Genomic DNA, 13,632 nt, shown 5'->3' with positions numbered 1-13,632 from the left:
TGCTGACCAAGCCATGTATCCATCCCTGCACACCTACAAAATGAGGTGCCCTGTTTATAACTAAGAACAACAACATAGTTGAGAATGAGTACTGTTTTCATGTCTTGTTTAGATTTCAGTGACAATGTTTTTTCTGGTTCATTGCATCTGATTGCTTTTTTTTCCATCCTTTCCTCCCTGACCTATAAATCCATAAATCCAGTTTCCCAATCACTTTGAAAGCATTATGCAATATCATCAAGGTTGCTATTACACAGAGGGACAACTCTTATCTCTAATGGAGTGTGGCTGTGCTTCAAAATCATTTGAATGACACAAAACAATTATAACCAAACTTTTTGAAACAACCTGCTGATCATCCAATGAACAAATCAACCGACCTGCAAACAATCAACCAATTACTCATTGTCTGTGAATGAGAAAACAAATGTTCAGTCAGCATGATAACTGCATCTTGTTTGCATTCAAACACAAATATTTCGCATGACTGACTTTTCTCAGCATCTCGTTTTCCATCTAGCTTTCCATTCTTCCTTCTTTTAACCCACTCCTCCCTGCAAGTACGGCGTTGTAGTCTGAGTTAATGTCTGACAGCAAGGCTCAGGCAGCAGTTTGGAGTGTATAGTCAGTGACTCTTTTGCCATTTTCACAAAAAAAAAAAAAAAAGAAAAAGAAAAATCCTCCCATTTTTTTTTGCCTGGCCTTTCAGTTTGTGTGCTCCACAAACCCCAGGTGGCTGTGTTCTGCCCTTGTTTTGTAAAAGGTAAAAAATGGATCAGAGTCAGGCCAACTAATTTCAACCATTCAGCGTAAGGAAGATTTTATTTTGTTTGTGTGTGTGTTTGGGGGCAGGGGACTGCAGGCCCTGCAGCTACAGCATGCTGAAGCATCTGAAGACAATAGCACATGGCAGGCCTGACAACAAAATGTTACAATAAATATGTCTGGATGACATAAAAGTGTGAATTGGGGTTTCTGCATCTTCCAAGAGCAGAACAGGCAGAATTTTAGTGGTTACTCTATATAGACGAATAAAAGTGTTTTTTGTGGTTTTATCTGAAATTAGGAGCAGGGAAGTTTTTAATGGTGTCAAAAGCTGCAAGTAGTAGAAGCACTGAGGTGGAGTGTGAATCCATATGAAGTAGAAAATCATTCACCACTGTAGTGAGTGCAGTTTCAGTGGAGTGACAGGCCCTGCAATCAGACTGAAAATTGATAGATATGTGGGCTGAAAGCTGCAGTGACTCAACTCTGTCTAGTACTTTTGACATAAATCGGAGGTTAGACACTGGCTCTGGATCAATGTGTTGTTTTTTGAGTTCAAGTTTAACCAGGCCAAATGGCTGGTAAGTGATAAATTGACATTATAGGTCCCAAACCTGGCCATAGGCCTTTGAAAAGCTTCACTGGTTGAGAGTTGAGGAGCTAAGCAGTAGGTTTAGAAACATATATGAAGCACTAAAGTCGGCACCTGGACTTGCTTGAGATTCTTGGAGACATTTCACCTCTCATCCAAGAAGCTGTTCTTGTTCTACAAGTAAAAACTTAATTTTCCAATCACTTCTAAAGGTAGTAGGATGCTAGGAACAGCTAAAGAGGACAACAAGGAAAAGGAAATACAGCTGCATTCCAGTGGCTGAATATGTGGCAAAAGTCTACTTTGTCTTTGAATGGTTAATAACTGGCATCAGAAGCAAAAATACAGAGTCAAAACACAGAAGAATGCAATAAAAACCAAAACTGCAGCACAAAACCTGTTGTAAAAGTCTAAACTCCAGGAAACATACATTCTCTGGTCCATTACTGGAGTCAGTGGCATTTGAGCTGGGCTTTTACATCTCACCATAGCTAAAGGGGCTAAATGTACCATGATAAGGGCAAGGAGAAGACAAATGGTCATAAGAAATCTCAACATCTGGCATGACAAGCTGTGTGTTGTGAAAATGCCACCAGTTTGGCTGCAAGTGAATTCCCATACTGAAATCCTGACTTGAAATAGCAGAATATCTCTACCAGCGTCCCTCTTACTGGCACTACATCACAGAATGCCCTCTGAAAAATACAACCTCCATCAATCTCTGTCAAGGCCAGCAAGGCCACTTTCACCCCAGAGACAAGGGCCACTGCTGAGAGTGAAATACCAGACATCCTGGGTCCTAGAAGCCGCATGAGCCACTGCAAGAAATAATAAAGCTACAGTGAGCTGTTTCAAACTTCCCCTGACCCAAATGAAGCATGGCATTAATAACACTACAAAGGCAGAGACGGACATAAATAATGAGATTGTGAAGGCTGAAGCTCAGTTTACACTTGGAGGGAATGTGTCTGGGTGCAGAGACACATCCTTAAAAGTACAAGTGCCCTATGTACAGTAAAAACTCTGGGTGAATGTCAGTAATGTGATTAGTGAACTGTAAAGTATACACGCTAGCAAAGAAGCACACTCTGGTTTGAAAGCCAGAGAGAAGGAAACAAGACACAGGGAGGGGCCGCTACAGAGTAGAGGGTGAGGATGAATCAAAGGACACATCGTGCATTACTTTTAGATATACTGTTTTTTATGACCTTATTACACATGCTGGAATGTGAAACAAGAAGTGATGTTACCTAAAGACTTACATTTACTGCTTGTATTATCGGCTGTAGATCAACTATCTGTCATAAATTATTTAGATACTATAAATTTGCAACAGCAAATACATTTTGAAAGAAAATGCAAAGCCACTTGGATGGCTTTTTAATCATTATAATGAGGTCTTGCTGGATATGTTCATTACCAGTGTAGCGTATCTGTCAGGTGGCAAAATGATGATGCTGAATGGGCTTGCAAAGTGTTCGGAGTTTTCTTACAACACCTTGCAATTTAATATCTAGTGACAAGTAAAGCGTGAATAATGTTTTATAGTTATGTTTAGGCCCTCAGTCTTGGTTGAATATTGAAAATGTCAACAGTAAATTGAAGCTGATGACAGGATACGCATGTTTGCTTGATTAACAGATTTTCCTCCACTTTAATCAAAGGCTTTTTTGTGCAAACCTACCACACATACTCCAAACCCCAGTTTTAACCTAACCTCACATTGCCAGTGAAAACAATTCATGTAACAGTCATGTTTATTAGGGTTTTTTCTACCACAGAAAGGCTTAGGCACAGTGCCTAAGTGTTTTGCAGAGCGCCTAACCCGAATGAATGTATAAAGAATGGTCGGTTATGTATATTGAAAAATAATGAAGAGCTGGCTTGAGCTCAAAATGAAATGGAAACAGGAATGACCTGTCAATCAACAATCAGTGTTTGAACAAAGGTGTCTGTGATTGGCCGAGATAATCAAACAGCTGAATTTTTCAAGATGGTAGTTAGAGCCATCGAAGAGCCATTACCGGGAAATAGGACAGCATCACAGAACATGATGACACCTGTCAACATGCAATACTATTAGAACTCTAAGGTGTACATTTGTTTACACAGTCAAAAAGCAGGTCTGCAGGAAATGAATGCAAGTAATGTCCCCTGAAGAAATGGAAACACAACGTGTGCGCGCACGCGTGTGTGTCTAATCCATAACTCAGGTCAGGTCTCACAGGACACGGCCAAACTGCTTTCTTTGATGGCCTCTGCATTTTTCATCCTTCAGCCTTTCAATTATTCACAGTGGAAAAACATGGAAACTGTCTGTCTCTCTCTATCTCTCATTCACACACACACACTCACTCTTTCTCCCTCTTTCCTCCCTTCCATCTCTCACTCCATCCCTCTCATCTCTCACTATTTCTCCCATGTCCCCCTTCTCCCTCCCCTCCTCCTACTGTCACTCGACCTAAAAGCTTTGCTGTGGGTGACCTATCTGCTCACCCAAGTAAGAGGACACATGTAGAGAGAGAGGGAGACGAGAGAGCAACTAGGGGATACTTTAACTAAAGACACACTTACACACATCCCCACCACCCTCCTGCCACACCTAATCAAATTGATCTCTTATTGTCTCTACTTGCTGAAAAGACAGCAAGTGTGTATGTGTAACTCAATCCATTTCACCTTCCTTAAGGATCCCTGAGCACTGTTGCTGAAGCAGGCAAGCACTTGAGGCATACGATCTCTCTAAGTGGTGGGCTGGAGTCAAACAAGAGTAATTCTATACATTTTGAAGCGTGTGTGTGTTTGTGTGATTAATGGAGCCAAACACACTCCACACAGTGCTCTCTGGCAATGTCAATGGCACTGATCTTTAGTTTAAAGCTAAAAAATACATGAGACTCCCTCATGGGCTCTGCATTCAGTCAGCGTGGTTCAATAGCGCTCAGGCTGGTGTCAAACTAAAATGGCCCCCTGTGCCCCCAACACTGTCAACAAAGCTTCTTGTCTTGTTTTGAAGTGGAGCTCTTTGCCTACATCTGTGATTTGGGATGTGACCAGATCCATGCTTAGTGGTGAATATTTTATGAGCGCTATTATGTATCAGGCACTATTGGGATTCATTTGGATACAGGTACTGTACGATCATCTAACATTAACGAAGAAGTAGAACGCAGTGGTGAGAGGGCCACTGGCACAGATATTGTCAGACTGCCGATGTTATATTCAGGCTGGCAGGTTTAGCTTTAGCAATGTCCTGTGATCTTGTTGAAAATAAATGGACTGTGTCAGCATCAAAACATCTGCAAAAACCGAGAGTTTAGTCTGGATCAGAAGCCAAAGAAGTACCGTTCTTGTTGTGCTTTACCTTTGGCAATGCGTACTTGGGAAACCTCATCTGGACAAAATCGTTGCGGCGATAGGACACATAGTGCTTGGTGCGATTCCCTGTGGTGACCTGGGAAATGGACACAAAATAAGATAAACCACACAGTTCCACCATGACAAGGCACATTTTTCTGACAACATCTCCACATTATCCAAAAGTTCCAGTTATCAGAACAGTTGCAATAAATAAAGACATATGAATTTAAGAAGAAAGAATCCTGAATCTCTGTTAATGGAATCTAAGTTCCATTAACAATACTTATTAGGACTAAATGAAACAAAGTACTAGAAAGACAGGGCATCAAGAAACCATAACTAAATACAAAGCTTTTATTTTGGAAATATAATTTAGAGTAATACATTTTAATATTTTTTCCTGCAGACAGAGAAAAAGCCTTCTTCTAACAGAATGAGGTGATGTACAGCCACTACAGCTTAGGAACAGAGTTCACCGTCTGTTGCTAGTGACTCACACCGTGCTGAAAGGTAAATGCAGAGTCACCTCCCCCACACTGCTCAGACCTTGGCATTCACATCACACACTGGCACCTGTGGGTAAAAGGCTGAATCATGCTGCCCCCCTGCTGAGAGAGCTGATCAGAAAGCTCACAAGGCCCTGAACCAGAATACCCAAACAGCTGAAGCTGCATTTTAGCAGAGGAAACTGTGAGAAGGCACCAGTGACTGACAGCGACTTAAACAGGAGTTGAATGTGTCATATCCCAAGTGATGGGCTCAGATGCCGGCAAGCCACTTTCTGAAACCCACTCTCTGTCACTGTTTGGCTTTTTGCGTGGTGTGCAGCGCTACAACTTTTACAGCTGCTGCTTTCAAAATCCGAGGGAGAAATTTGTATTCAGCTCTTCTTTAGTAGGCTTTGTGGGAAAGGCTTTTGGTATTTTCTTCTCTCGCTTGCGGATATCTGAGCCTCCATCGTCGGTGTTCAGACTGAGCTGTGATTACAACCGTCATTGTAATCAAATGCTGAACAGTGATGAAAAAAGTGATGAAACAACGAAAGCCACTTTTTAAACTGAGAGCCCCTGCAGGAAGCGCTGTCAGCGGGGCTTTCAAAAGGGATCACTTTCTTAGGACTGGCTGCTGATGAAGTTTGTGAATCCCAAAGATAACACTGTGTTCTTAGCTCTGACTCTGCATATTTCTATAGTAGCTTAATATCTGATAGGCATAACAAACCCCAAGCTCAGACAGAACTGTCTGTGGTCATGCTGCATTATGGGTAAAGTAGGTGCCTGGTTTTGACCAGGAAGACGAATGCACAGTATAAAACTGACATTATCTTTGGATCTGATGGGTTAATTTTGACATGACCCCACCCCCAGCCCTTATCTTCAGGAGAAATGACATCCTTGTTCCCTGTCCATGCATTTCTCCCTATGTCTGATATCAGTGATTTTGTAATACTGGGAGTACTGAGAACATAATCCCTGCAGGATAATGGATCAGCCTTATGTTGCTTAATGAGAATGTAACTCTGCACACCCAGGTATGACACATACATTCATATACAAGGATAAACACACACACTTACTGGGAAGATGACTCCTCTATCCCACTATATGGATTCTGCTCTACTATACTAGTTCATGTATATCCTGCTGTAATCACATGCAAATGGAATTCAGTTCTCGGCCTGCTCAGAGTGTACACTATAGTACTGCATGGCAAGTCAATTATAAACAAGCCAAGATTAATTTTGCACACTGTCCCAAAGAGTAATTCTTTTAAGCAGACAGTATCTGAGAGGCAGAGTTTATCAGTAAAACAGACAGACAGCCGGAGCCTCAGTTCTGTGTGCAAGCACAGTCTCAGCTGAAAGGACACACTAGCAGATACAACATACGCACAACTACTGAAATGCAGTAAATAACAGGGGAGAAAAAGACATCTAAAGGCCCAATGCAGTAGCATTAATTTAGTAACAACTGCATCCATTTTGGATGTGTAGTTAGCAAATGAAAGTATTGCTGTGACAACTGGGAGCTGCTATTGTCTGCTAGACTTTAACCTAGACTTTTGACAATGAAATCAGACTTGGTGAAAGTCGGCTGAAAAAGGAAGAGAGTGTTGTTCTTCCAGAACACAAGGAGTTCATGTTTTAACTTGCAACAATAAGAGGAGGAGTGGAAATGGAACATTCAGCTCAAACAGACATGAAATAATCTTGTAATTTACTGACAAATGACCTTTTGTAGTCCTGCACAGGTGGTTGTCTGTTGCAGCAAAAAGACATATAAATCTCCTATCTGAAATGCTGGTGCCCTTTAACCATAAAGCGGATCTTTTTTTAAGATAATCCGTGTATTTTTTAGGTGCCTTAACTTAACAGACCTTAAAGAAGCAATATGTTATTTACCAGATTTTGCCCAAGGTAATAGATATAACTTTGTGTCTCCTCTCTCCCGTAGTGTGTCCTCTCTCTCTCTCCCTGTACCTTTCTGCAGGTTCCCCTGGCTCTGGAGCTCTAAGTTTTTGATGAGCAGTCATCGACCACAGTGTTTGATTGTTTGTTGCTGTGTCTTGTTGCTTTTCTTCTTTTCTCTCTCCTCTATCCACTCACTACATCTGGTCGAGGCAGAAGGCCGCCCACCAAGAGCCGGGGTCTGTCGGAGGTTTCTTCTGTTAAAAGGAGTTTTTCCTCCCCGCTGTCACCGACTGCTGCTCACGGGGGATTTGCTGGGTTTTTCTCTGGAATACTGTACGGTCTAGACCTTACTTTGTAAAGTGCACTGAGATGATTTTTGCTGTGAATTGGCGCTTTTCAAGTAAAACTGAATTGAACTGAATTATTATTTATGTAACATCAACTAACCAGGTTACTTATCTAATTCAGTATGTATTTTTAATTTCCTAAAACCTTTGTCGACATGTGGAAATACCCTAACAGCCCTACCTTCATAAAAAAAAAAAAAGGAAATCTTGAAAATCATGGAACCTTTTGTGATATTTCTGGAATGAAAACAGATTGAGCATCCATTTATTTTGCTTTCCTAAACCAACTCAATAACACACCTCTCTTTCACGTCTCCTGCTGCAGTAAGGTTTACCTTGACAAATATGTACTGGTCCTGCACCAGCAGTGAGTTGTGGTCGATTTTGCCAAGGAACTGAGCCGTCACCATTTTGTCCGAACAGTTCTGGATGAGACAGGTAACATACAGATAACCTGCAGTGACACAGAAAAAAAAGTTACTCTTCAGCAAAAAACTTTTAAACAGTAATAAATTAAAAACTTTTGTCTAATATGCTTTATTTGTATACATATGACATGGAATATGTTCAAATGGAATTTTAATAAATGCATTTAAATAAAAGGGTATTTCTCATATTTAGATTTTAAATATGGCTTTTTGAAATGCTTATCCCAGTAGCTTAAGGGTTCACAAGTATTTGTGCATTAACCATAAAACACACCTACACACCAACCGACAGCCACAGAGAGAAGCAGCAGCAACAGAGGACTTGGAAGAATGAGAAGAAAAACCAGGTGAACAAAAGAAACTGAGACATCATTTTCCAAACTCTATAAGAAATGACAGATTCCCCTTAGACTTATACCAGTTGTAGCATCCAAATAGCCAGAAGGGATTCTCCTCACAGAGACACATGGAGAGGTTAGTGCCTGTTGCAAAGCTCACACTATTGACTTTCAACCAGCAGCTGCATCAGCAACACTGACTGCTGAAATTCAGCCGTTATTCTCCTCCCTGAGGTGACATGCTGGCAAAAGACAAAATGTGCACATAGACACACACCCTCATCCACTTCAAGCCAGCAACCACACACGTGACACTTTGTTCAGAATCACAATAACAGAATATATGCACTGCACTTAGATTGACTACATTACAATCCCAAACCTCAATCACTGTACCACTATCACACACTAACAGATACAACTTAAAAGCTTGCTAACCTTTTTAGTGGAGGAGACATTTAGTACACTTTGAAATGACTTTGAAATGGGACTTTAAGGAAGGTAATGGAACTATACAAAGATTTGGCTGTGGTTAGAAAGTTATCATCCAATACAGAATACAAAACCATAGAGGGATTTGGACTCTTTGGAACATGACTGGGCCCAGGAAATCTTATGGAAATGTGATTATTAAATTAGGAGATATCATGTATAATGTTACTTTTTGCCCATAGAGAGGTGGCACTCCAGAGAAGCAAGTTGGTTAGGACATGTAGCTTATGAATGATAAGTAATTTTTCCAACAGTTGTTTACAGATACATTATTTCACTTCTAATTCACTACATTACAATTTCAGTGGGTCAGAAGTTTACATCAACTCAGTCGACTGGGCCTTTAAACAGCCAGGAAAAGTCGAGAAAATGATGTCATGGCTTTAGAAGGTTCTGATTGGCTAACTGACATCATCTAAGTCAATAGGAGGTGCAGCTGTGGATGGATCTTCAAACTCAGCACCTGTTTGTTTGACATCATGGAAAAAATCAAAAGAAATCAGCCAAGACCTTAGAAAAAAAAAACTGTGGTTCCTTCTTGGCAGCAATGTCCAAATGCCTGAAGGTACCACATTCATCTGTACAAAGTATAAACACCATGGGATGATGCAACCATCATACCGCTCAGGAAGGAGACACGCTCTGTCTCCTAGACATGAACATACTTAGGTCTGAACAGTACAAATCAATCCCAGAACAACAGCAAAGGACCTTGTGAAGACACTGGAGGAAACAGGTACTAAAGTATCTATATCTACAGCAAAACGAGTCCTATATTGACATAACCTGTCACTAACCAAGTGTATGTAAACCTCTGAACCACTGGGAATGTGAGAAAAAATAATAGAGGCTGAAATAAATCTTCTCTACTATCTTTCTGACATTTCACATTCTTAAAATAAAGCAGTGATTCTAACTGACCTGAGACAGGGAATGTTTGTTGGATTCAATGTCAGGAGTTGTGAAAAACGGAGTTTAAATGCATTTGGCTCAGGTGTATGTAAACTTCTGATTTCAACTGAATGTGAACCAATGGGAAGAGTAATGGACCCTAGTTTACTGCCACAAAGAAGATCTAAAAAGAAAAGGATAGATTTTATGATGTTTTTAAGTCCATTTCACTCAGGAAAAAAAAAAAACATTACTGTGATTTCATAGTCAATGTGAAAGCTGGTATTCAAAAAATTGGAAGATCCCCAACCAGTAGGATGAACAAAGTTATTTTTGACATTAAAGCTTACCAGGAAGAGAAAAATAATAATAAGAGCTTGACTGTGAAACAGGTCCAGGACACCTTACTAACATTATCTTAACTGCAATCAGAAAACTGTGGAAATGACTGGATGTAATTACTGAATGAAGAAAACTCAGCAGCAGATAAGTGAGTTTGAAATGACTCTGTTGTTCATGGAATGGGTGTTCTGGGATATGGAGTAGTTCAATTTAATGCTAATCTTATCATTGCTAATGGTAGTAAGGTAATGTGCTGTTAAAAGAGTGGTCTAGAATACTTTAGCAGGTTGGTTATATTCAGCCACACTTGAAGAAAATTCACTAACAGTTACATAGCATCAATGGACTGCTGATAACCTCATGAACAAGCTCCCTCCTTAGGTTCTGGGAGCTGTTTATGAGGGGAATACTTCAGGCAATGGGTCAGGTGTCTCCACTCAAGGTCAAGGACCGACCCTGAGCTCCATAATTTTAGTCCCACAGTGGAAACAAATCATGATAAACAAGAAAACAGAGGTAAAGTTTAACTTAACCATAAAATAAAGATGCTACTATCCTGGCCAACCTCACCATACTGGGCCGTTTGGGTGCTCCTCAGTGATGACGTCGACTTACTGCAATGTTTGTGATTTGGGGTGGAGATATTACATGTACACTCCCTGTCTTGAATACTTATTTGCTGGTGTAATTCCCCTTGTCACCCCCTCACCCCCATTTCACATTTATCATTTATTATTTCCACTCCCTCATTTTATTTTAACTTATTTTTTACATTTTGTTTTGCTTCGTCTATTGTTCTGTAGGTTGTATAAGTTGAACACGCACACACTTCACACCCTCACACACACAAACCAAATATAATGTAATGTCTTGTATCTATTGTCTTGTCTTCCATGTCCTGTCCTGGTTTGAAAACATGCTCTTTTGTGTTGCAATTTACAAAAAACAAAACAAAACAAAAAAAAAGTGCATTTGATTAGCTTCTTGCGTACTGTTCGTCACCAGAGTTACCATTTCATATTAGATAAAAAGAAGCTAAAAAGACCAATAAACATTTTTTAAAATGATAATAAAGTATTCATATTTATAGCCCCAGAGTACTGTTAATGTTAGGTAATCCCCCTGTACTTGCCGTTGACCAGTTTCTTGGTTGTTGTTCACTAACATGGCAGCAGTGTTACTTAATGTCCTGTGCTGGAAATCCTTTTTTCCACATCTGTCGCTAGTGGAAACTTTATATTTAATATCTGTTTCTCATGAGAATAAAATCTCTGTTTCTCATTAGAATAAAAACACCAGAGAAAATAATCAAATACAATGAATTTGAATCTATTTGACTCCAAGGTAAAAGAAGTCCGCATCACTCAGTGAGTCACCACTGAGTCTATCCTCTTCATTTGCGCTGCGCTCTTCTTTCTCAGCTACATCTTTGTTCACGAGGTGTCTGCTCTAACAAATGGACTGGCTAATTTATTGAAAAGCCTGAATGTTTAATTAAAGCAGCATATGGCAGAGAACTCATTAAAAAACTATTAGATTGGCCTAAGTGCTCAATTCCCGCTTGTGGCATAGACGCTTCTTCATGCTACTTGCTGTCCACACACACCTCACACACACTTTTGCAGTGACTGCAATAGAGGTGGTATGACAAGGAGACTGTAAGAAGTATGTTGTGACTATAAACACCTGAATGAAGAATAATAACCATTTATTACATTATGTTGACTGCACTAGTATTGGTGCTGTGTGTGTTTGTGCTCATTTACACATGTGCGTCTCTCTATATGGCTAACAGTGTGTGAAAGGGTGTGAATGCTTGTGTGTATCGGTGCATGAACAAGGTACACTCACGCTTTCCTGCACATCAATCTCCCTAATGATACAGGCACAAACACACTCCCTGCCACCCTCCCTGTGCACATGGCTCATCTATCAATCAACCACCCCCCATTTCTCTGGAGTCCTGTTCTCGTCACTCATGCAGTGGCCCTGGGTGCAAACTCTCACCTCTGCAGACTCGGGCGACTTTGTGTCCTTCTTTGTAGCATGCTACTGTTTAACCTTGGCCATGCCACATGTGACGGGGGCCACAGGGTGGACAGATTGGTTTGGCATGCCTGACTGCTTAAGGCCTGACTGCCTGGGCAAAGAAACAAGGAGGGGAAAAGGAAGCACCAGGAAGAGCTCTCGTTCCTGGGCAGCTGGCCCAGACGGACAGCCCCTTCCAGCCACCCTCCACAAACACAAGCAGCCGTCAATGGACAGAGTTTTAATGCTGCATCTTTCTGTTTGAGAGATCAAAGACTGCATTTATCCTCCTGGGAATGTTTGTATTTTTCAAGATGGAGGGTTTAAGGAGTAATGGTATATGGTACCACAAGTATGAAAACATATCCTTTGCTTTGTGTCACTACCTTCTGTTTTTGCTTGCTTAGATTTACTTAGAGTGGGGGATTATGGGCTGGCAGACCCAAAGGAGCAAGCCAAGAACACACACACATGCATTTACTACCAGAAATCTCAAATATGCACATTGTTTCTCTTATCCTCTCAGCCCTTGGTGAGGAGTTAAGCACTGACCTGCCTGTCTGCCACTCAGCTGATATCGTAATCTTGATCTACCGCTGTTGCTCTGGGGAGCCCTCTCGCATACAAACACACACCACTGCCCCACCTCCAGCAAGGCCATCTCTTCTATTACTCGCTTTTACACTGCAGGCAATGTTAACCCTTGTGTTCTGTTAAGAATCTTAAGATTTGTCTGCACATGATCCTCCAGAGTTGATATGAATCAAGTGTAAAACATACCCGGCCAATACATGAAAAGAATTATCACAAGCTGTCTAACCAGTTTTAGACATATTTAACTTAAAAGAAAAAGTGTAATTGATTTGCTACTGTTAGCTAGCAAATGTTGATGGAAACAACACGGAATACACACAGAATTTAGTTGAGAAGCAGTGAATGTAAACATAACTCCACCAGAAGAGACAAAGCACAATTCATTTGTTTGTCCCACCCAAAAAGGTAGTGCTTGAAGCTTTGTGAAGTTTTTCTTGGTTGGTATATGATTGGTCCACAACACAATTTGGAGTGACAGACTTTGCCAAAACTGAACTCTATACAAAAGCCTCACACACATGTACTTTGCCTCAGTGAGCAAATTCACTGTTCACATGCATTTTGATCGAATCTGAAGATTTTCTCTGCTGCTGTGGACAAGCCTTCATAACATTTTGAGCAGATGGAAGGTCACTGTACCTCCACTTGTATCCTGCATTTCCATGTGCACCAGATCAGGGTCCTCATCCACAGCGGATACAGACCTGAAACACAGAGGGTTGTTACATTAATACATAGCAGACAGTAGATTTAATCAGAAATGATATCTAAAGCCACATAACACCAGCTTTTAGATATGTAATAGAGTGAAACAAGTAAGTCTTGAATCTAGAATACAGTAAGTCTCATTTGTCAGTGTAGCATTCCTAGGAATTATGTTTATGTCGGACGACCCTGTAGTTTAGGGTTTATGTTCAGTGCAGAAGTAATGTGCCCTTAGTGCGCCAAAGCAAAACAGTAGAGTGTGGTGGCTGGGGTGGTAGACAAATACGAAGTGACTTACAACTGGGAGCCCGGTGCAACCAGAGTAACCACAGTCTTTCCC

The 13,632-nt window shown here is 40.8% G+C and overlaps 1 protein-coding gene across 1 annotated transcript in view; it reads right to left on the bottom strand.

Moving 5' to 3' along the window:
- sorcs2 (sortilin-related VPS10 domain containing receptor 2) overlaps positions 1 to 13,632 on the bottom strand; it is a 303,719-nt gene that overhangs the window by 31,825 nt on the left and 258,262 nt on the right. Inside the window, 3 exon segments of the mRNA XM_020594852.1 lie at positions 4,722 to 4,811; positions 7,810 to 7,928; positions 13,227 to 13,291. Coding sequence (XP_020450508.1) covers positions 4,722 to 4,811; positions 7,810 to 7,928; positions 13,227 to 13,291 — 274 coding nt within the window.

The sequence above is a fragment of the Monopterus albus genome, unplaced genomic scaffold (genome assembly GCF_001952655.1).
Source record: "Monopterus albus unplaced genomic scaffold, M_albus_1.0 scaffold25.1, whole genome shotgun sequence".
In the NCBI taxonomy this organism is placed as follows: domain Eukaryota; kingdom Metazoa; phylum Chordata; class Actinopteri; order Synbranchiformes; family Synbranchidae; genus Monopterus; species Monopterus albus.
This window is presented reverse-complemented; position numbering and strand designations above follow the sequence as displayed.